Source organism: Idiotropiscis lumnitzeri, chromosome 12 (genome assembly GCF_059441095.1).
Source record: "Idiotropiscis lumnitzeri isolate Australia: NSW breed Sydney's pygmy pipehorse chromosome 12, RoL_Ilum_1.0, whole genome shotgun sequence".
Taxonomy (NCBI): Eukaryota; Metazoa; Chordata; class Actinopteri; order Syngnathiformes; family Syngnathidae; genus Idiotropiscis; species Idiotropiscis lumnitzeri.
Window position 1 is genome coordinate 5392956 of NC_142402.1, and position 24491 is coordinate 5417446.

A 24491-nucleotide genomic window follows, 5' to 3' on the forward strand; every position below is an offset into this window, starting at 1 on the left:
CTGCAGTACATTCAATCTGATGGGAGTGATGGCCAAAAGGAAGCAGTTGATACGTCAAGCATTGATGCTCTCAACATTGAATAAGAAGTCATGCATGTGTAACACCTCTAGAGTGATTACAGTTAATTATAGACCAGTACTAGGTTCGACTATTAAGATATAGATATAGATAATATTAACAACCAAATAAAGGACCACAGACAATAGAATAAGTTTGAACTGCCGGCGTAATTTAGTAAATAACAGTTGTAGACATAGAAATGACATACAATTACACACAATTGACATACAATTTACACACAGTTGACCCAAAGGAAAAATGTTTTCCCCCTTTCTTTCAAGTGAATTTTTCTTTATCAATATCCTTTTCTGTTCAACTATTATTTAGTTTGGAAAATATAATTTCAACCCGGGTTGTTGTTTAATAAAGTCTAATTTTATGTTCAAATCTTACCTAATCTATACTCAATTACCTTACCTCACTTTGTTGAATAAAGTTCAGTAAGAAGTAAGTATTTTGTTTGATCAGTTAAGTCTAACTTCAATTTTCAACCATTTCACTGGATGTGGTTCACACAGTCAACATTTCAATAATACCGTTACAGCATTATCATGCATGGTTTACAAAAATAAATGTGACACAATGTACAAAACTCAAAAACAATTCAGCAAAAGACTGAATCGATCCCAATGTCCAAGTGTCTTGTTTGAATATTTGTGTTCCTCTAGTTGTCCTGAATAGTCAATCCTGTGTTCCGGGAATCCACTGCAGTGTAGCAGAGTAGAAAACGGATTAATCCTACCAGGTTGATGAATCAACACAACGTCCAGTAACTGCTCTCCGCTCCTGCGTGAGAAACAGCTCAAGGGCTCGTGGGTGGCTCGCCATCTTGTGTCTCGTTCAAGAGTTCAGCTTCGTCATTTAGCTCAGAAGTTTCTGAACCAAACTTTAATGGCCTATCATAACAACAAAATAATACTTATACAAAACCTAAATATTACATCAGGTGGCATCAAATGCAAATTAAACTCGTTTTTTCGTCGAATGAAATCGATGCTCACACAATGACGCAGTTTAAATAATGGAGGTGGCCGGTGAAGAATGGAAAACATTGCAGGGAAACTACAACTAGCATTCAATTAAGCATCAATTCACCTTTTACAGCCATTACTTAAAATAAAACAATATACATTTACATTGAAAGGTTTCTTTTCTTTTTTCCCATTTGACCAATACAACTGTAAAATGTTCATTGCATGAAATAAAATACAATAAAAGTCTGAAACTCACCAAGACCCGTTCAGTAATTAGTGCATCACCAATTGAAGGACAGGTTGGAAAACTCAAAAACGACTCCTTCAACATACAAAAATAACATTGAATAGCTCGGTCTCTCTTTCGTTTAACCGTAGTTCTCCTTCAGCTTCTTTATCAGGTATGAGAAGAATAAAATAAAGTGCGCATTTCTAGTCACGTGACTAACGGCATTATGTCGCTACGTGCCTTTCAAAATAAAAGCGTTCACTTAGCGCGGAATCATTTTGAAGAATTACAAAAACACTAATTAAACAATGAATTTACCAGTGTTTAACCTTTTAATATATTTCTATGTCATGTTGATCATTTTTCCCGCATCCACAATGAATATTTTGTTAATGACTGTTTTAATAACAGGCTCTTATTTTATGAGGCTATGTTAACCAGGGTTACACATGCTGATGTACTCAACAAAAGTCGCTCCTCAGATTCAGCAAATGTGCTAATTTGGAATCATCAGTCATTTGCTCCTCCCAGCTCATCTTGAAATTTGGTAACAAAAAGTAGACTACATTTTAAACTTCCTAAAAGGTGGTCTATTTTGCTGCGCAGTTGGTCCAATGCAATTTTGCTGTATTTATTTACTCGAGGCGGCAGACAGATTTGGCACTCAGCGGACATGCACGGTGGACTTCATGTTATTTCTTTCAGAAATATGACAACAGGGGGATAATCCTCCTGAATCATTGTTGGAATTCATTCATTGAACGAATTCTAATCATTATCATCTTATCACTTATGTGCTGGGAGGTGGTTGTAAAACTCGGACGCGTGATCGGGAGGTGCAAATGCGGCACACACACGGCCGCCTATGTGATCCAAAAGGAGAGATATTGCAATTCCCGTAGCAATGTCATCTGCACAGACTCGTTTTCTTTTTCTGCAATGTTCAAGCTCGGCAAACTTGGGAATCCACGCTGCACCTCGTTGATTTCGATGCAAATGAGGGACACCGTGAGGATAAGCTAAGAACAACTCTACCTTCCAACAGTGACGAACAAACAAGCTGTTACGCCTTCTTTTACCGGCGCTAGCAAAATACCAAAACAATGAAAAGTATTGAAAGTATCTCTGACACTGTGTTGTAACAGCAAAGATATACTGTAGTGATTTTTTATTAACAAAAACGTGCAGAATGATGGCAAGCTTTCCAGTCATTTTTTTTAAAATATGTTAACTGCACATTTTATTAGAATTTTGTTTCTTCTTTTGCAACAACATAACCTTCATATAATCCTGTAAAGTATCTGTAATGGTACACAGTGATGATTCATTTTCACTGTGACAATGACAGAATTTAGCTCACTTGCAAGCTATTGAACCATGAAAATTAATTTGATTAACGTGGAACCTCAAAGATAACAGTAATTGTCGCAGAGCTCCAGCGGATGTACATAAATGTGGAGATATAGATGTACACAGCTGTGCATACCTTAATCAGAGTGCAATTATATATTGCCATGCGCTGGGTAATTCAGTGCAAGCTTTCATAGAGAAATAAAAAGGTCCTAGTGACAGTGAGGAAGTAAAAGCCGAGAGCATTAGACTCAGACAGCCTCCAGAAATATCGTTTAAAAGCAGTCATAGACTAAATGTAAAATATTTCGCTTCACCAGCATTTCTTGAACACCGACTTTGCTCTACGTGCTTGTATGTCCACAGCGCTTTGTATTGTTCACCTTCAGGGATTCCTGCTGTGGAGGCCTTCCAAGTTAACATCAATGTTTCTCAGGAGCACTACGGTCTCTAAACATTGTCTGAACTTTGACAGTTGCAGCTGTGTGCAGCCGCTTGTGCTCTCAAACATCTGACACACTCCTGCTGAAAACCTGAGTTGCAAGCCTCACTTTCATCCCCTGTTATTCCCACTGAGTTATTTTCAACATGTTCTCGGGTTTACTGAAGTTACTTTCGCTCCTGGAGATGCCTCTAACTTATTTTTGTCTGATGGAGTTTACAAAGCGCTTCATTCAACGTGCAGCTCTGCTGGGAACGTCGTTGAAGTTTTTGTGATGAATGAGTGTTCTGCGTCATTCGTCTTTGCTTGATTCACGTGGCTCGACACTCCACACTGCCGTATGAGATGGACCATTAATGACAATTACTCTTTAATATTTTATAGAGACCACATCAAGGTTTCCATGTATGTCCTTTTATAGGCCACTTATTTTTTTCTAGCAATTGTCAGTGACGAAAGCCTCTTGATAAGCAATTATTTATGCAATTTACGGTCTTGGAATTTCCAACCAATATGAATCACAAACTGACTTATGGCCTTTTTCTACAACTCATTCAATGCATCACTTGTCTCTTAATGTTGTTTCTGATTATGATCTAATACCTACCCCTCAAACATGGGCATTTTAATGCAGTCAGTTTTTTCTTTTTTATTTGCTGGGCATTTTCCATTTTAGCATACTGACCTGAAAGAAAATTCCTCCTTTGGGATTACCTAATCATGTTTATATGAGATTAATCACTCTTAGTAGCTATATAATTTGCTAACAAGTTGCTGGACTGTTTTTATGACTTGTTTGCGGTACACAGGACCTTGAGGTAAAAACAGGTGTTCAGTTTCAGTTTTTTTTTTACAATTATTTTCCTTTTGATCCAATAATGTCAATGATTTACCAATTAAAAATTAGTTTGCATAATTCCTAGTCAAATACAACACATATGCTGGAGGCAAAGAGCATCGATCTTGGAGAGGTATTTCTCCCGATGTGGCCCAAACAAATACACGCATTCACGTCAAAATGCATGTTGGAGCCAAGACAGTACCATGCCAAAGCCCGGCTGGGGGCTGTTCTCTGCTCAGATCTAGTTGCCATCTTCAACCAGGACACTCAGCGATCTCTTGCATTCCCTTGCTTGCATTGAGGTAAATGTGTTTGGCTCCAATAAATTAAGCGAAACTTGCCAAATTCTCAACCGATTTTGAGACACATTTGTTTGTTAGAAACATCAGACATGCTTTATGATACCAGGGGAATGTTTTTTTTTTATAATCGGTTCTTTTATCATAACATTATAAATGTAAGCCCAAACGCTTTTACAATTTTAGAAAAAGAGATCAGCAAAAAAGAAAAAACAATAATGGATGTGACCTCATAAAATAATGTTTCCATTATTAATTAAAAGCTTTGAAAACAAATATTAAAATTAAGGTCAAAATTAAAATGTAGGCTAATCTATTTAGGGTTCCAGGACACACGTATGTAAAATTTTATTTAGGTGTGTGTGTTACTTCAAAGAAACACCTCATGGATGCACTGGGACGCAGCTTCAGTGATGTATCCTGGTCATCGGGTGTTTCGGCTCTCACAACATCATACACCCTCACCCGGGTGACCCAGTCGGGGGTGATCAGCCCTCTTTATCCAAAGCCACCGGGTAGCCCTTTCAGCGGCTTCGCTTGCGGAATTTATGGCCCTCATCTTTGCCACTCCGACCTTGCACAGGGACCGTGCAGCAGATCCCCTGCAGCCTACCTCTATGGACTCGTAGAAGGTCCTCCAGCGTAACCCCCTGCACTCGTCCACCAGTTCCTGGTACTTAGCTCTCTTCCTTTCATTTGCTTGCTCAATGTGTTCTTCCAAGGGTACCGTCTACTCCAGTATGATCAGCTGTCTTGAAGACTGAGGGGTCATGATCATATCTGGGCGTAGGGTTGTTACTGCAATGTGCTGAAAATCAAATATAAGATTTACATATAAATAAATAAACAACAAAAAGGAGTGACATATAGAAAAAAATGCATTTAGTGATTATGGAATAGCCGCCTAAAAAGTAGTGTTTTTAAAAATATCCCAAAAAGGGGCAGCTCTAAGCTCGAATGGAAGTGCATTCCACCAGTGGTGCAAAAAGTATGTATGCGGCATATACGGCGCATATAGGGGCGCCACGCTAGAGGGGGCGCCAAAGCAATGGGAGAAAAAAAATTTCAGTGACCATTTTAATGTATTTAACAGCTGTTTGTTCACGGGTATGGTTTGATTTAATCACTAATATTAATAGAGGCACGTCACTAATAGGAGCCACTCTGCTCCGTGACTGTCACTGGGTTTACGATGGGGCGTATCATGCATACACATGTAGAAAATGTGGCATGACATAAAGTCAGTGGCTGTGTTCGTGTGTGTCTAATAAGAACCAACACATTTGAACAAGGTTCTTAAGACAGGAAAACTCCCAGAAATGCTTCTTGATAGTATTTGAGATTGTAATCATAAGGGCGTTCAAAAACCTGTTTCCACTGTATCCGATGAGTCTGACACTGATCAGATGCAGTGTCTAATCAGTAACTTATTAATTAAAAAATAAAAATAAAGATTGATTTAGCCAATCACGTACTGTAAAATCAAACATTCAATAAAAGCATTAAATAAAACATCTATGTTCCCCCAAAAATGTACTTATGGGCTACATATATAAAATGTAAACGTTATTATTATTATTATTTTCTTTCTTTTTTTGAGGGGTGGGTCTGTAATGTGTCTGCATACCCCCCAGGAAGTAGGTAATTGCGCCCCTGCATTCCACCATTCGGGAGCAACCGAATCAAAGGCTCTGTCACCTTTTGTTGTTAATTTTAGTGCTACAAGCTTAATATAAACTAGTTGCAGAATCACACGAACTCCATAGTTCATATGTGGCTGGTTTGAAATGAGTATGGAACATAGCCTGTCAAAATACTGTAGCTATTGACTACGTTGAGTACAGCAGAGCCCACCAGTGACAGAGATTGTTATGATTTACTTTTGCTCCTTGTACAGCACTTTGTTCACGGCGGTGGTTGTCCTAAAGTGCACTATAAATACAGTTGGGTTGAGTGTTTTTATTTATTTATTTATCAGGCGTTAGTAATGGCAACCAGAGGAAGCTTAGAAACGTGCAAAAGTTTTAAACTATCTAATAAGTACTGGTATGGAAGCTTTCTGTGCCTTTTCTTGTTAAATGCTATTTTACCTTTAGGAGCAGTGACTTCTATACACGCATGAATTGTCACGTAACAATAAATCCTGTCCATTTCAAGAAGACACTTGTGTTCCTGGCATGATGAGTCATGCGAGCAAGCTAACAAGTTTGTCAATACTGAACAGGCTGCAGGTAGGCTGTTGGTTTTCTGTAAAATAAAATATGATGCTGAATTATTCATGTAAACTGTGTCAGTTTTTCTTGTTGTTTAATGCAGATTCATGAAAACAGCTTTTGGGTGACTCACTTTTGTTAAAGACGGTCAGTCTTTTTCCATTTTTGATGATAAAGGATTTTGAAATTTTAAAAACTCCACTATCCAAATTAAAATACACCGACACAAAAAATTTGGAAAGTAACGGTGGAGGTGGGGTTCCAAAACCTCAGATGAAACTCATGAAGAAATTGGATATGTGGTGGAACATGACATTTACCATGTTCTAGTGACTATATGAATTACTGACTTCATTAGAGTTACTATCAAGTCATTCAGGCCTTTCAACAAAGTAACCACGAAGCTGTATGAGAAGTCTCAAGCAATCCCCTTGGCATAAATACATCAACATTTCATTGGCAGGCCGTGCCAAGCATTGGATCACAGTATGAGGGCTGTACAGTGCAAGTGACGACTTGAAAAACAATGACTTTTAATGAGGAACATGGCCGCGCCCCCCTCAGCACTCTCCATGGTACAACAAGAGTCACCAAAGCGACCGATGACAAACTTTCCATTGGAAATCATTGTACTTTCATTGCTTATAACGTCCAAAAACATTGATCACTTGGCACCAAAATTCATGTGGACTTCATTACATATGATGACTTCAACATATCAAAAGGATCTCCAAAAGGAGGTGTGCCAATTCATGTGGACTTCATTACATATGATGACTTCAACATATCAAAAGGATCTCCAAAAGGAGGTGTGCCAATTTGTCGTAAATCTTATCACCAAAAAAAACCTTCAAACACTCTTTCATCGGGTGAATTTTAGTACTGATGTCATTTTTCGATGCAAACCTATTAGAAATACCAATATTAACGTAATCCAAGTGTCCCTTCTCTGTAAATAATACATAATATGCTGATGTGTATCCTTTTTACATTTCTTGCTTAAAGGCAAGAGTGAGTCACTACCAGTGTGTTGAGTGACAGTCTGCTTTGACTTCTTACGTCCACCAGATGGCCCTAATGTTGCTTTCACTGAAGTACAAAAACTCAATCTAGTCCAGCACAATTTGAAGGAAAGCTGCCAGGATGGGGAAAATGACAAAAACTGCTTCACATGTTCACAAACACGCTTGCCATTAAAAGTAAAACATACTGCAGGTAGGGTTCAAAGCTGTAGCAAACTTTCTGAAGCCTTTGTCAGACTTTTTATACTCATGTGTCATGCTTTTAATTATCGCAGTCCTTTGTTACTGTTATACTAGTGGAGCTCATACAGCCTGAAACAAATTCCTTGTGTGTTTTACATACTAGGCTAATAAAAGTGATTATGATTCGAGTCCTCCACAGTAGTGAAGGTCTGTGAATTCTTAATGATCGTGTGGAAGGCCAATCCAAATGTTGACCAAGATCTCATCCTCTGTTGTAACCACAAAAATGCAGAATTCAATAAAAGATTTTGTTTAAGTATTCAAAGTTGAAAATTCAAACTTCACATTGTCTATTTAGCACCATAAATGTATTCATGTTAGGGCATTTATTTTAATTGCATACCTTATTAGGAAAGATCAAATCATAAATTTGTGTTTGGCAAACACTGTGGAAAAGCTATTTTTATTTTTTGATCACTTCATGACACCATAGAGTAAATGAAGCACCATAAAGCTTTGAACCATGAGTGAAGCCATTGGCTTGAAAGTTTCAAAGTTAATATATTTTCATGATTTTTCCAACCCTATTTTCAGTTTTTACCTGCCCAGTTGGGTTCATTGCCCAGTTTTGTTTCGATTTCTCCAAAATTTATCGATGAAATTGAAAACGCAAGATAATATCATTTTCCCCAAGCTTGCACTGCTCTGTCCTCTGTCCCAAGTATCACTCACCCTCTGTGCGGGCCCCTAGCACTGGAATGACTGGACCTACAACTCTGTAGCTTCGCCGCTGGCAGCCCTACTGACTTCAAACAGCAGCCACCCCCCAGTGTAAGTGCACGACGGTCACTTTTCTCACTCAGCCATCCTTTGCACTGCTGCCCAGACGTCCTCTCCTCAGGCTTCTGTCCACACTTTTTCATTGGCGTAGCCAATCACCTGCACCTGCAGGCTCTCGCTTCCAGACACAGGTGTCGTCCATTGCCCTGATCTGCCCCCATTTCCATGGCAACCACCCCCAAAATCCACGACAAAAATAATGAGTAGAATTCAGTTTGGTTCGGGCCCTAATAAATCTAGAAGTCATCATATGAGATTAACTAACAAAGGCAAAAACTGACATTTCCGTTTGTTAGTTTTGAAAATGTGAACTGTATTATAAACTACCTTTTTTTTTTTAAAATAGTCCTTTCATTTTGTTAAAACTGTTTTGTTAAGGGCGGCACGTGGCCGACTGGTTCGCATAATGGCCTCACAGTAGAGACAGCATCGGGCGTGGGTTTGATCCCGGCTCCGGCCATCCTGTGTGGAGTTTGCATGTTCTCCCCGTGCCTGCGTGGGTTTTCTCCGGTTTCCTTCCACATTCCAAAAAAAAAACATGTATGGCAAGTTGATTGGACACTCTAAATTGCCCCTAGGTATGAGTGTGAGCGTGAATGGTTGTTAGTCTCTGTGTGCCCTGTAATTGGCTGGCAACCAGTTCAGGGTGTGCCCCACCTACTGCCCGAAGATAGCTGGGATAGGCTCCAGCACCCCCCACAACCCTCGTGAGGAGAAGCGGTTCAGAAAATGGATGGATGTTTTGTTAAGTTTAGTTCTTTGTGTTTTCATTTACTTATAACATTGGATTCATGCTAAGAATTATACACAGTGACCATTTTGTGTTTCATGAACGTTACAGTTAACCTGCTATAATAAATAAAATTATTGTAATCTTAATTCGAAATGTTTTTAAGATCAGCGCTCATGACTCAACAATGTGAAAGGGAAAAATGACAATACAATATAAAAACTATAGCGGACATAGAACAACATAAGTGCTTGTCTTACTTTTGCAACACACATCTAAATTATTTCCAAAATTTAGGAGAATATTTTCTGGTCAGATGAGCCAAAAGTTGAAATTTGTAGAAAGTATGTGTCTCGTTACATCTGGCGTAAATGTAACGCAGTCAAACAGGATGGTGATAGTGTGCTCCTTTGAGAAGACTTGCTCTGATAGATGGAATCATGGAATCTGCTCTTTGATGGAAAATCCTGAGGGAGAATGTTCGGCCATCAGGACTTGACCTTAAGATGAAGAACTTTGCTTCTTATGAAAAATAGTCCATTCATGCTTAAAAACCTTCCAGTGTTTCTGAATTAAAGATATTCTGCAAGGGCGAGTAGACCAAAATATATTACCACGTAGATGTGAATGATTTATGACTTGATGAATTATTGTCAGTTATAAAAATCACTTCATCTCAAGCATAATTTCACAATTTAAACAGTGCATGCATTTTTCGTTAACTTTGGTTCGTACCTTAGTCTGCTCTTCACATTTGTTTGAGGATCTAAAAGTCTGGAAACTATGCAAAATTCAAGGAAGAGGGCAAATACCTACTTTTTCACTGCATTGTATCATGCCCCTTCAGAATTTTTGCAATTCTCTACATAACCAAAGCTTGTGGGAGTTCAGAAAATGAATTCTGATCATTCTAACAATGTAGAAGCCACGTGAATATGTCAAGTTTAAAAGCAAAACACAAAAATGGAACCCCAGAAAGAAACGTGAATAATCCTGTAAAAGGATATACTACTACTAATATAATATATGATAGAATAAAGGCACTTTTTCCCACCAAAACACATTTTATTCTTTTCATAGAGAACATTTTCGATGCACAGACCGTAGCTTAAAAATGGATCTGTTAGGAATTCTGTTTAGATCACATATTGGACACACAGGACAAGTCAAGCAAGTTCCAATTGATCGTTACAAGAACGTATTATTCTTTGCTAGTTTAGAACTATGTACCAAAAGCCCAGGCTCTGTGTCAGTTATTTAAAAAAAAATAAAATAAAGTGTAAAACAGGAAGAAAATGCTCAAATTAAGGTCGGGGAAAGTACATGGACTTAACATCTGTTTAAAAAGAAACATTTAAATAAAAGTAGCAAGAATATACTTAAATCGTTGAAAGTTATTCCTCTTGATCATCTCTACTCCTTCAGTGTTAATATCAGATTTGTATCGGAAAATATTTAAAAAAAAAAAAAAACACAGAAATGCACTGACAAAAAAGGGCTGTGTTGTAAATTACATAATGGCAGTGAAAAGTAACAATTGAGTGCAGAACTTAATCAGGCAGTTGAGAAGAAAAACTTTCTTCAGCAAGAGGATTTCACTTTGTTTTGTAAAATTGGGCTTGACTATACATTTTGGTTAAAAAGAAATACATGAAATAGTTGCATTTTGTGAATGCTGCATGTGTAAGACATTAAGACTTGCATAATAACTACATTGCAAACCATGACGTAGGAAAAATGTAACTTTCCTTGAACATTCATCCTGGAGTGCACCTGTTCCTTCATGAAATGATGAAATCAGAGCTCAGCTGCCTTGAACATTTACTTAACGTTATGAGCTTTGTGATTGAAGTGACTGATTTAACACACCCAGACACGAGCACAAACAGCCGAACATGATGGGATAGAAAGCCAGTCAATGTGTGAAGCATTAATGGATTATTTAGACAGTCTAAATGTCTGCTTCCAAAACAACTGGTGACTTTTGATTTTTTTTTTTTAGTTTTGGAAAGATCAACAAACATGATGAAAGAAAAGAAATTGGAAAATCTAAATCACACTTCCAGTTGCACTGCATTACATTCCGTGGTATCCAAAGTTTTCACACAAGGTCAAGTACTCGCAAAGTGCAGCCGTGATCACAAAGGAACAGCTGCACTATTCCACTGAGTCCAGCGGGTGGCACTATTGCACCACATTGCTCCACACAATGATCTTCAGAAGTAATGTGACCCAAAACATGTGTAGTGAGGGGATGAAAGCTGATATTCATATTAGATTAGGTTTACCTGCATGCGTAACCAACCCAGTTAAGAAGTCCTTGGCACTATTCAAGGGGGGAATTATTTTGAAAAATATCCAGTCATTCTGACCCAAACCGTTATGTTACAGCCGCTAACTGGGTGCAGCTTTTACTACCACAATCTCAATTTGTGGTTGATTTTGACTGTATTAGTCTGCTTATGAAAATGATTAATAACCAATATATTAACTTTACTTTAAGTACCTAAGGGTCACTTTCTTTAAAATGAAAAATTGTTGTAAATGTGCGCTCTTTGTGCACAAATATCTTACAGTCAATATTTTTGTGGGCTTTCAGAACTTTTGCCAGTACTGTAAAATCCCAAAAGTCTCTATTACATTTAATCAATGCCAGTCGTTATTACGACCACTCCAGTAAAGCTACTTAATAATACAAAAGCTTTCTTGCATCTTGATTCAAGGTTAAAAGTAACGAACTAAAACTGACTTTCAGCTGAGTCAATGTGGATGCAACACAGTGGATATTGTCTAACCAAATTAAGCGAGTCAGCTTGAAGCAGACTGAGAGGTTTTCGAACGAGAGCCAAGAATCAGCCAGCATCAGAAATTGGTGATTTTGGAGTCTAAACATTTATTTATTGCAGTTGTGTGACGAAGAGCCCTAAACCAAGCATTTGCAACACTTCAAGTAATGAAGCACATTGTTAGACATGCGCAATATGCAGCCTGTTTAACAGAATATGACTTCCTTACTTTATTTCCTTATTTCCCAGTTCTCTGTTGGCAAGTGGCGGAATGGTAAAACTGCCCCACCCCCTTGCCACCCAAGGTATCCATTTGAGTTTGATCGCTTTCTGTTGTATAAAATACACACGATTATTAAATGGGATGCCTTATAGCCAAAAGCTATGTAGAAACATCAGCAGATTGTGTATTGCGTGAGCATTCGTTGTAATCTGCCTCAAAGAAGGTGGAACAAATTGATTGCTTATTTGCTGGATGCAGTACGGTATTTGCTTCCCCCTCCTCTGGTGATCTTTTATCCTCCTCACTTATTCTACGGTTTAAATTCAATGACTGCCCACACGCCTCAGTTAAACACCCTACATGTTTGCAAATCAGTTTTTGAGCTAGAATCTTAAGAGGGTAAACGCAAGATGAGGTCACCGGAGAGGGACCTAATGAATGCTTCTCCAATCTGGAAGCTCAGTGATGCTTGGTAGATGTGTGCTCTCCGTGCACAATGGGTGATGACGTTCAATCACTGAAGACAACACCTTTAAAAGTTAATGACCTTGAAGGAGGGGTGAAAAGTAGGAAATGCATTCTGCTTTCGATGCCATTCGCCCAAACATTTCTCCCATCCTCACATAGGTAACAGTCTCTTATGGAGGTATGTGTGTCGGTGGCATCCACTTCAAAGGCTGTGTGTGTCTGTGAGGGAGGGTAGCGTTACCATATGTGGGATTCACAGTGAGTCATTTTAATGACGCCCACTCCACCACCTAGTCTTCGGTAATTCATTCCTCCATACAACCTGTAAAGAGGTCAAATCAAGTTAAAACAACAGGGATGAGAGCGGTACAGATACAATGTAGGTTATTTTAAAATAATGAGTCATTTTCACGTTTTCACAAATTGTATCCAATGAGTATACAGAAACACTACGTGTATAAAGTTTATAAACATTTCAATGGTAATATTGTAATACCTCGCTACTTCGCGGTTCACCTTTCGCGGGTTCAGTGCTTTGCCGGTCTAAAAAATATTCAAAAATTAAAAACTTTTTTGCCCGGGAACGATCGGGGCTCTCCATTTGCTCCGCTCCGCGGGGGCCTTGTAGTTTCGCCGAGCGGCACGACGGGGCGCTGGAGCGGTTAGACGGCCGGCGTGCGCCGAAGAAGAGCGTGGGCGAAGAGGAGAGTGGACGAAGAAGAGCACGTTCCCCTGGGCACGATCGGGGGCGACGTTTCGCGCGGTTCGGACCGTACCAGAGCTCCGGCCGGCGTGCGTGGCAGTTAAGCCGAAGAGGAGCACCTTCCGCCCGGGCACGAGCGGGGCGAAATGAAACCGACTTCAACCGAACGGAGACACGCTTCGGGGGAGCAGGTCCGGCGTGCGTGACAATTAAGCCGAAGAGGAGCACCTCTTCCGCCCGGGCACGAGCGCCCCGCGAGGCTGTCAGTTATGAATGAATAAATGAATAAATAAATAAATGAAGAATGCCACCTTTCATTTCACAGGGCACACCGGACGGCGTACCAGCAGGTAAAAGTTGAAGTAATTAAATAAATACAAAAAGAAGTAATTAAATAAATACAAAAATAATGGCTGGGGGATAAAAAAATAATAAGTTTTAATAATAATTTGTTTTTTTTTTGTTATAACATGAATTTCACTCTCTCTCTCTCTCTACCCGTATTCTATATGGTGTACTGTATACAGGGGGGTATACTGTATACCTGTCTAGGTTTTTTTAAGCATTTTTGAAGGGGCGCCGCTACTTCGCGGATTTTCAGTTTTCGCGGGTGGTCTCGGTCCCCATTAACCGCGATAACCGGGGTATTACAGTATCCAACAAAACTGGAAAGGGTGACTTCTAAAATGATGTGGTGAGGATGCATGATATGTGATCGCTACATTGAAACTACAAAGCATTGGACAGTAAGTAGTGCTATATAACTTGAGGTCCAATTTAGGCTGAATGATTAATAACATTCAAATTGAGATTACAAGGTAGTAAGAATGCAACTCTGCAATTGCAAAGGCAACAACATAAAAAAACCTTACTTCATATTGAACATCAGCAGGCTTTAGTTTTTTTTTTTATACATTTATATAGTGTTTAAATAAGTTCAGTGGTTGAGAGGTACAGTCTAAATGTTTGCCCATTGTTCCAATAAGCATGCATGGTTGAAGTCATAAAGCCACAGATTTGTTTGCATAATAGTTGTCATCTAATTATAGATTTACTGATTTATAGGATTATGCCACACTTGCTTGGTAAAATTGTTGCCATAGTAAAAACTTGTCAAACTGTTTTGTAAGTTAACAACGCTAACTGAAGTAGATAAACTGTTTCATATTAGTGCATGGTTTATTTGGATTTATATTTCACCAAAGCCTATCCTATATAACCAAAACATTCATGTATAATAAATCTTACATTGTTTATTGTAACACAGATAAATGTATTGCTTGTGTTTGTGAAAAAATACATGGGAAAAGGCCCTAGAATAAAACAATTGCATAATAAATCATATTATTCAAGTCCGTACTTTCCGGACTATAAGTCAATTTTTTTTTCCATAGGTTGGCTGGTCCTGACATTTACACTCTGGAGCAAGTTATACATAAAGCCATATCACACACAACCACGAGAGGGCACTCTAGACTTATGCACCGATATCTCCTACTGCTTACATAGACAACTGAGAACGACAACACAAATGCCGTCAAGAGAATCGGATTCTGCAGACTACAAAACTGCAAGTAGTAAACTTTACTGCTGAAAATCGAAATTGATCAGCAGAGAGAAAGTTTGAAGTGAATGAGATATTTGTTGGGGACTGGCAAAAAGCAGAAGCTACTCTTTCTGCCAGATGACCACAGCTAGAGGAACGAGTTTGCTCGTGGCTGATTGAACAAGGTGCTGCTGGAGAGGCTTACGTCGCCACGCTCAGATACTGTCCAAGGAGATGGATATAAAGGACTTTGCAGGAGCACCTTCTAAGTGCTTCCGCTTCATGCAACGCAACTGCCTCTCAATCAGAGCACGGACAGCGATGCCCCAAAAACATTACCATGAACACTTGACACCTTTTCTGTTCATTTTTTTTTTTCGTGTAGCTAAATAACCTTTAATGTGTTAGCATATCTTACAACTACTCAGCCTGTTCTTTATTCTTTTATTTATGTTATAACTTGCTTCCAATATGAAATGTCTGATTTTGATCTAGTATTTTGTAAAATACATTACCCGCAAAAAAATGCAAATTATACTCCAGTGCGACTTAGCTTACTGTTTTTTTTCTACCTCATTATGCATTTTTGGGTTGGTTCAACGTATACTCCGGAGCGACTTCTAGTCCAGAAAATACAGCAGATTAATTTTCAAAATTGTTCTGTCACTTCCAAAATCCATGTTAATCTATTAGATTTATCATCAAAACTGGAAGTTGGCAAAAGTTGGAATTTATATCAACAGGAGGGACGTTTCATGTATAATTTTGTTGTTGTTTTTAATAAAATTGTATATTGCAAAAGGCAACAACTGAGAAAGATACTAAATTGGATCGGATTTGGGGGCGCAAACATCAGTGCTGTCTGGCAAAACGTACACTAAAGTCGGTCATCTTAAAAATCCCATTTGTGGAAGTATTGCAAATTAAATTTGAACGAAAGAAACTTGCACGGTAGTCTGTTTGTAAAGCTGAAATGTTTGAACCATCAATATTCATTGCACAGGAAGAGGAACCTACCTCCAAGTATTGGCATCAGGGTCATAAACTTCTATAGTTTTCAAATATGTTGTCCCATCAAATCCTCCTACTGCCATTAATTGACCATTGACCACAGCTAGGCCCACCTAAAGACGCAGAAGTCAGATTCAATACGCCACCATAAAATTACTGATTGAAGTACAGTGGAACCCCTCCATAATTTGAAAATCTGCCAATTCATATATTTACACATTTTTTTTCAATTTGTCATAAAAATTCAATAATTTAAAACACAAATTTGTATTCCCCATTTCCCACCATGACCGTGTTTTTTTCCCCACTTTCTTCAATGGATTTCAATGGTCTAGCTATGCGTGGATTTTTGCTCTTCACTGGCCAGCCTGGTTACTATGCCACACGAATAACAGGGGTCCACTGTAATAACAATGACTGCGATATATACCCCACTGCGCCTGGATGTCATAGCGACGACAGGAGACCACTGGTTGGTCCTGGGATTGTAACGCTCCGCACTGCTCAGCTCGGTTGTGTCATCTCGGCCTCCAACGGAATAAATCATGTCTTGGTAGACTGCACAGCCAAGGTGCTTTCGTCGGGTACCCATCGGGGATACTGTGTGCCATCGGTTCTCCTGAGGATTGTAACGCTCCACTGAGGAGGAGAACGAGAAAGGGAGACCGACGGGTGAAAACATTTTCCAATCTGTTTTCCTCACAGTTCCCAACTCTTATTGCATCATCGTGATATTTTTTAAACAAATAGCCCCATTCTGCATTTTTGATACTTTGAGTTCCAAAATCCTTACAAAACATACAAAGTGACGTGCATAATACTTAAAATATGTTGAGTGAGTTGGTTTAAAATCTTAAATATATATATATATATATAATTTCCAAAGGGGTTAACAGTCTAGACATCATTTACTGTTGGTACATTTTTTAAAACTACACAGTTTCAGTTGGAAAAATTCATTTAAAACCTGTATTTAATGGGGATGTCCCATCAGACCCTCCGACAGCATACAGAAAACCTCCTAGAACAGCCACAGCGACACCCAGTCGCCGGGTGCTCATGGAGGCCACACGAGTCCATTTGTTCTCCTTTGGATCATATCTGCACAGCAAGTGGGTTGAAAAAAAAATCCATTATTTTCATTAGTATTTCAATGGGGAATAAAATGAGGTTTTATTTGTTACCTTTCAACAATGTTGAGACAGGAAACACCATCCTGTCCTCCCACAGCATACAAATAACCACCAAGAACAGCTACACCGACACTGGTCCGACAGGTGCTTGTTGGGGCCACATCGCTGCTCCACTGGTTGGTCTTCGGATCATATCTGGAAATACCAGAAGAGATTGTTTAATCTGGCCCACCAAAGCATTTACATTATTACACTGTGAGAACTATCATGTCTTGCAGTAACTCCCTCCCCCAAAAAATGGTTATTGGTTTTGTTATTATTATTATTGTTATTATTTAGATTTTATCTCATGAAATTATGGGGACGGTAATTCTCAAAACATAGGACGAGCTCTCAAGTGCTACACAAAATAATCACTGAATTAAAAAGAGAAAAGCAAGAAAAACGATACATTTAAAACATGAAACATAATCAAACATATTGGAATCATGAGTGAAAATAGCTTTATCAACCAATGGAAAGAAATTTTAAAACTGTCACACATAGCAGGCTATGGCTACAACAGGTGGATGTCACAAAACATAACGGCAAACAGCTTGACGAAACTATCATGCTTCAGTTTGCAAAAAGAAAAATAGAAAATGTAGAACAGGAAAGTCATAACAGTACAAAAGCAGAAGAGGACGAGACCAGAGCCAAGTCCAGTTATTAACAGTGGCTACTCTGGTAATGTTTGGGCATCACTGCTCTAAGGAGACAATTAAAAGCGGCTTTTTTACACACCTTTCTACAGAGTTGAGATAGGAGGAGCCGTCATGCCCTCCTACAGCATAAAGCAAATCATCCAGGACACTGACGCCCACTCCACAACGCCGTTTACTCATTGATGCCACCATCCGCCATTCATTGGTTTGAGGATCGTAACGTTCCACACTGGATATGGCATCCCCACTGCACCAACCACCAACTACAAGAAAATGAAAGATGAAGACTGATGAAGAACAGGGAGAATTCTAGGACCTGAAACTATGGAGCGCTCGGAATGTCAAGGCAGTTTGAACATTGATAAAACTAAAATATTGGCATACAGTATATTAGGGCTGGGCGATGAATGTGCAATATCTAGATATTAACACGGTATAAGATATTAATATCGAAAATGGAGACATCATCAGTCACGTCTCACACTGCACTGCATGTACACGTCAGGCCAAAGAACCACATACCTCCTTTCAAATTTGGCATGGAGCGACACTTAATATTAGCCGACTGGTAATATTGATGACTGTCATTAAGTTCTTAAAAAAAAAATAAAACATGGATTTTCCACATCCTTTTGGACAAATGCGGAAAAAAAGGTTCCAGCCCTACAGTAAGTACTATACAATATGGCCATTGCTTTGGTTGAAATTTATTATTTGAATTTGTCAGTTATTCAACCTGAAAAAAAACGGCAAAAATTATGTCTTTCTATTGTAACACTTGAAAAAAACTGACCTGCAAAAAGCACTTCACCACACCGTATGGGTTTCCTTGGGCGGGTTCTTGGGCCCTGCATCAGTGGCCTTTCTTGTGGCAGTAGCAGGTAGTTCTTGGCCTCATCGACCAGGTCTCTAACAGCCACAGAACAGGGTTATCATCACACAATACTCACCAAATAAAAACAGAACTGACAAGGTGACACATGTTAAGGAAAAAAAAATATGAGCGAGGCAAAAGGCAAAAGCCCTGCGTGCATGCTACATGAGAAACAGGTTCCACCTATCATTTGGAGTACCTGCACTCTTCATCACTCTTGATGAGAGGGTCTGATCCCACAGTGCCCACCAGGAACTTGGGGCTAAGGAGTGGCAGTCTGACATGTTGCAGAACCTAAAACAAAACCAAAACCAATGAGTGTCCATTTTTCAACTAAACTGGAAGAGAACTACAGGCAGTTGACGCACTGTTAAAACCTGAAACAAACCTGGGGTAGTTGTGGTCTGCGTTCCTGAATGCTGTATTTCACCCAGGCCATCACCGCATTAAAAACTTGCTCCTCACTTCGCACATTAAGTTCATCGCTGGAAATTATATCAATTAACTGGTTGGCAGGTAGCAGCATGAACTCCTCACTTTCCATAACCTAACGAGACAATGAAAAAGAGCACAAAGAAAATCTTGATCATTTTCATAAACCAGATTGGTAACATTTTATTTAGTTGGGAGGTTTCCAACGTACACAGTAAACATTTAAAAGAAGCATTAGCACATGAATAGCCCAATTGACTATTTATCTAACATTGGATACATTGGTAACCACTGCAACATTAATATAAGCAATTGTAGCAACTAAATGATTATGAAACTGTTATTAGTAAATATAGAATGAAAATTAAAAAAAAAATTTAAATCAGTACTGAGCTCTTCAGGGGCAGTTGTTAGTTGTGACATATTTTTTATATACAGACCTATCACATAAGTGCCAATGATTCACCCAAAAAAAGGATTTCTCTTAAGATTGAAAACTACCCCACAATACCATTGGGCATGATTTTTTATGTGCATTTAGGACACACCACTTTAGTATTAGATTCAATAATTCTACCTTAATCTGCATTAATATTGTTTATTGGATGCTAATTTGGAGAAAATACGTGATGTGGTGACCATGACCACGCAATCTTTAGCGATTGATTGCTCATTGCCTCACCGTCTGAAGCGACAGAGTTCAGCTAAACATGCGGCTGTACGTTGTATGTCGCTGCCCACTTTTTTTCTTCCCCCCGACTACAGTAGTAGCGTGCACAACACAAAAGTAACTCCTTTGTTAATTGTGGAACAAGTAGCTAAAAGAGGTACTATGTTAAATACAGAGCTACATTTTTCATGCGCAGCTGATAACTGATGAATCATTGATTGTTGTCTCAGATTGTTGTCTCTTGTTATTGGAGGTTAATGTATGGAACTGAAAAATGTCACTATGAGCACATTCTCACCTCTTGAAAATTGTGTTGAGTGAACTTGTCGGCAATGCGAAGCAGCTCCCGACAGGAATGAGTGTCTGCAAATGCCCTGATACCCAGACAGTTAGAAGGATCCAGCTGCCTCTTGAGAAACTCGCAGCAAGCCTCCTGGATCTCAGCAAGCTGGAGCAAACAGGCCGCGGGAAGCAGAGTCTGAACATTCCCCTCCTCTACCGTCACCTACAAGGGGAGGCAGCACATCTAAATTAACGGATGATTTTTGGGGGGGGAACGGGGGGGTGGGGGCTGAAAGCCATTCCCACGCCAATAACCAAAAAACACGTTGTCATACAAACATTATTACCTGTGAAGTGTAGGCAAAGTCGATCAAAAGTTCCATTGCTCTCTCATCAATGTCTCGAATAACCACTTCAGTCTGTCTACTTTCAGCAAGCTCCCCAGTAAACATTGCCCTGAAAAGAGCAAGGAATAAACATTTTAGGTGGTATCAAATTGACCATCAGAATTGAAGCAGTCAATTAACAGATAAACATTAACGTCTCTAACTAAGTCACCCTTTTACCTGAAGTAGGGGCTGCAAGCAGAAAGGATGACGCGATGGGCATAAATTTTCTTGGCACCCACCACCAGTACCACATCACAGAGCTCACGGTGCTTCCTCAACAGGTTGATCACCTCCAGGGTCTGCCGCGGGTGTTTGTCCGAGACGTACGGCATGCGTGCGGGCTGGGGGACGCCTTCGGGAAGCTTGTTAGGGTCCCCCAGAGTACAGCGGCTGGTGATGTCCATTCCAGTGGCGTCTTGACGTGCGCTGGTGGCCCTAGCGGTGATCCACACGGTCAGTCAATTATTCTTATTCTGTGTCACATTATCTGAAACCTCGCATGTTTGCGCAAATGTTGCTATATAGTTGTCAAGCACCTTATAGCAGTGTTAAGTTGAAGAGAAATATAAATAATCAAAATGGCTGTTCATTTGTTGAGGAATCAAAACATTCAAAACCCTGAGAAAGCATTAAGTTTTTACAAGAACTAAAGCCCTATTTCATGAAGATGTTCATCATGAGAGGTATGTGTAAATTTGTTAAAAGAACCAACGCACCATATACAAAAAATTCAAGCGTTAACAAGGCAATTTAATATTGAATGACATTTGCCGATCACTGTCGTTACCGATCACGTGGATTGACTGTATTTCAGTGCTGCAACAAAAAAAATGATTCAATGATTTAATGATCGATAAATCAGTGTTTCTTTTTCCAACTATTTTTTTAATTAATGTAAAAACCCGACTAATCTGACGATTAATCAGACATTAAAAACAAGCTTTAACTTCCATTCCTTTGTTTAAAAAAAGGATGGTATTTTAAACTGACCATACAGAAAATGCACAAAGAAATTAAGATTTGGTTACTGGATTGATTTGTAACGTCAGAAAAAAGGGTATAAATGTAGCTTTTCTTTTGCCCAAGGTAAAAGCTAATTTTTCAAATGTTTTATTTTGATTCAACACAAATATATTTAATCTGCTAACATGGAGGACTACAGAAATCTGATATTTTGTGTTTGGAGGCTGAAATTCAGAGTACTTGGGCGATTTTAAATTAAACGATGTCTGTAAACAATTGAGAGATTATCAAAAATTAATATCAATCAATCGCTGCAGCTCAAGATGATCAGTACGCTTTCATGAAGGTCTACAGAAATTAGCATATTTAATATTAAGAGGTGTGTAAGGTCGGGATTTTTGTTTAGCCTTCTGACTGTCACGCTCATACAGATGGATATTGCACCTTGTGTGCTGCGTGAGCAGCTGTTGGACTCTTGCCGCTCTGATTTCCTTCGTCATATTAAATTTGTTGTTTTGAAGCTATTTACTGTGCTCTCCCCCACAATCAACCTTTTCGCAGCATATGTTGCAAAAATCAAGCTTGACCATTGTGCCAGTTCAAGGTGCAAAATTAGTCTATCAATCAACAACTATTTTGATGATTGATCAATCATTTAACATTTATTCAATTAGAGATTTCTCAGAATGTCAGCCTTTCAACATTAACATTCAGCTTTCTGTAGTCCACCATAAAAGCAGACTAATTATATTTGCTCAATCAAAATAAGACATTTGCAAACATCTGATTTTATTTTGAAAAACAAAGCCCAACATGTTGCACTTTCTAGCAGATGTTACAATAACTGAACCATAATCAATTCATGTATGTGCCTTTTCTGCACTACTAATTTGAAACAATGTCCTGCATTTGAATAAAGGGATAGATAGTAAGAAAAATGTTTCTCTATATTTGATTTATTGATTAATTGAAAATATGCTCCCTGATTAATTGATTATCAAATAATCAGACATACCTGCGCATCAGCTTTGGGTCCATGCAAGGTAGAACAGTGTTTGGTACCACAACTTAAAAGCCTGAAAACACAATAAAACAATATCAGACTTTAGGAGTGTGTGTTCCCCCTGCCTCTTAACCAAGTTTGGGTAATCTGAAGCAAAAGACAGCTGTATAAAAAGAGCAAAAATATCACAAATGTCATGCCAAAAAAGGGATTTTATTTGCTTTATTTGCTTCAACTAAAATTTTTCTGTTGGTCGTGCTGAAAAACAGCCCCATGACACAAAATAGACGGCCTAATGGGAAAAAAAAGTACGATTATTTGATGTTCGCAGAACTGAGATCTTGCACGAGCTGACCACTCATATGACAACATGCATGATAACAGTTCAAACAATGAAGTTCCCATTTTTCTCCCATTGTTTGGGTCAAATCCCCAAAATGGACAGTACATCCTTCTGAGCCTACTGCATTGTATGGCAATATATAATGTAACAAAGTAAGTATGGCCTTTGCCAATTTAAACAAGAAATAGATCATTGTTAAAATTGATAAAGGTAACACATACCGAATGCTGATCTAGACTGTGAGGTAGCTTTTCTAATATTCCACTTTATTCATGTCAAACTCATGGAGTCTCCAGATGGTCGTCGGCTCGCCGGCTACTACAAATAACTGTTAACTGGTTGTCCGTCATCCGTCCCAAAACGCTGGAACTTGTTGAATGCTCATATTTTGCAGATAGTACGTTTTATAAATAACCGACACTGTCTATAAATAAAACTGTCAGAAGAGGCAAGTCGTGTCGTTTCCTGTTAACAGTTTGTAGTTTCAGCAATTAGACACATCCCATGGAGTAGATCAGTTAGCAAAGGTTTCTAAGATCGGCATTTTGTTTTCAGGTCAAAATTAAGGACAAGTCAAATTCCCAAACAATGTAATATACTGATAACTTGATGTTAAATTAAAAATGAAAGAAAGAGTTGGACCGCTTTGCTAACAAATAGTAAACTAACTTGCACGCCAGTGACACGAGCCACAGGCGATTTTCCATGACGAGTTTTTTTTAAGAAGTACCGACAGAAAAAAACAAAGGTAGTGTAAGAATAATTTAACGTATGTACAAGAAGAGTCATTTTTTTCCATGGAGAGAAATGATTCATTTGGCTAGTGCCGAAAATTGCTATCATCAGAATTCCATGCTAACATGAACTACATTGTAATCAATCAACACGAAACAACCAGAGCTGTTATCAAAAGTTGTGTGTGTCTAACTGAAAGAAATTGTATTTGTTTTAGAGGACTGTTACCTTATATTTACATGCCCAAATCAGACGCAGACAAACATAAGCATCTTGGGTCGCTAATGTTTACAAGTTCAATGGTTGAAGACGCTGGGTTTCTTCGTCGTTGATGTGCGCATGTCAAATGCCAAGTACCACTTCCGGTCGAGATGTTTTCGAAATAAAAGGATGGGATAGATTACGTCATTGCTTTAAACGCGCTAGATCGGTGGTTCGGTTCCCAACCTTTTTTGTCACTTGTGCACCCCCGAATCTTTTTGTCATGCGTGTTGATGATTGTCCAAAAGTAGTATTTATTAACAGTTTTAACATTTGATACTCAGACAGCTCTTAATTGTCCCTAGGTGTGAGCGTTCGCACGGATGGTTGTTCGTCTTTGTTTTGTGGGGTTGTTCTTGTCTTTGTGTGCCCAGTGATTGGCTGGCAACCAGTTCAGGGTGTACCCCGCCTACTGTCCGAAGACTGCTGGTATAGTGTCCAGCACCCTTGTGAGGAGAAGCGGTTCAGATAATGGATGGATGGCACAAAGTTGAACATGGTTAGTTTACATTAAAGGAGGTCAAGAGCCAACCTAACAATTAATGTTCAATCAAACTAAACTACGAAATGTTTGTTTCTCATCTGAAAGTGATCGATGCAATAGCGTGATCTGAAGGTTACCATAACCAAAAACCAACTGTATCTAACCCGACATTGGCAAACGGAAAAAAAAAACATGAAAACCCAAGGCCTCTTCGGATTATTGTTTTTGCCTTGAAAATTTCCTTGTCTTATAGTCCACTTGCAGATCTCCGGGTCACACATTGCGTTATGGGTAAGG

General features: G+C 38.9%; 1 protein-coding gene and 1 long non-coding RNA gene across 2 annotated transcripts; both read right to left on the reverse strand.

The window, feature by feature from the left end:
- Positions 1–209: 209 nt before the first annotated feature.
- Positions 210–1701, reverse strand: LOC148325596 (uncharacterized). Its single transcript, XR_015846182.1, has 2 exons — positions 1292–1701; positions 210–957 (listed from the first exon to the last, which is right to left on the reverse strand). It is a non-coding gene; the product is annotated as an uncharacterized LOC148325596 (long non-coding RNA).
- Positions 1702–10228: 8527 nt separating this feature from the next.
- Positions 10229–23829, reverse strand: klhl20 (kelch-like family member 20). The gene is made up of 14 exons (XM_088311387.1): positions 23678–23829; positions 22384–22444; positions 20583–20840; positions 20364–20472; positions 20033–20239; positions 19021–19179; positions 18832–18926; positions 18552–18667; positions 17838–18021; positions 17106–17249; positions 16889–17022; positions 16352–16560; positions 15928–16034; positions 10229–12983 (listed from the first exon to the last, which is right to left on the reverse strand). Exons 2-14 carry the CDS (start codon positions 22404–22406, stop codon positions 12899–12901), a joined length of 1830 nt encoding a protein of 609 aa, XP_088167513.1. The 5' UTR covers positions 22407–22444; positions 23678–23829; the 3' UTR covers positions 10229–12898.
- Between the last annotated feature and the right edge of the window lie 662 nt (positions 23830–24491).

Coding starts and splice junctions, on each gene's coding strand:
- klhl20 (XM_088311387.1), bottom strand. CDS start 22,406: ATGGACCCAAAGCTGATGCGCAG. Junction 16,035..16,351: donor TGACATCCAGGCGCAGTGGG/GTATATATCGCA, acceptor CTGCGTCTTTAG/GTGGGCCTAGCTGTGGTCAA. Junction 12,984..15,927: donor CCTGATGCCAATACTTGGAG/GTAGGTTCCTCT, acceptor ACCTCTTTACAG/GTTGTATGGAGGAATGAATT.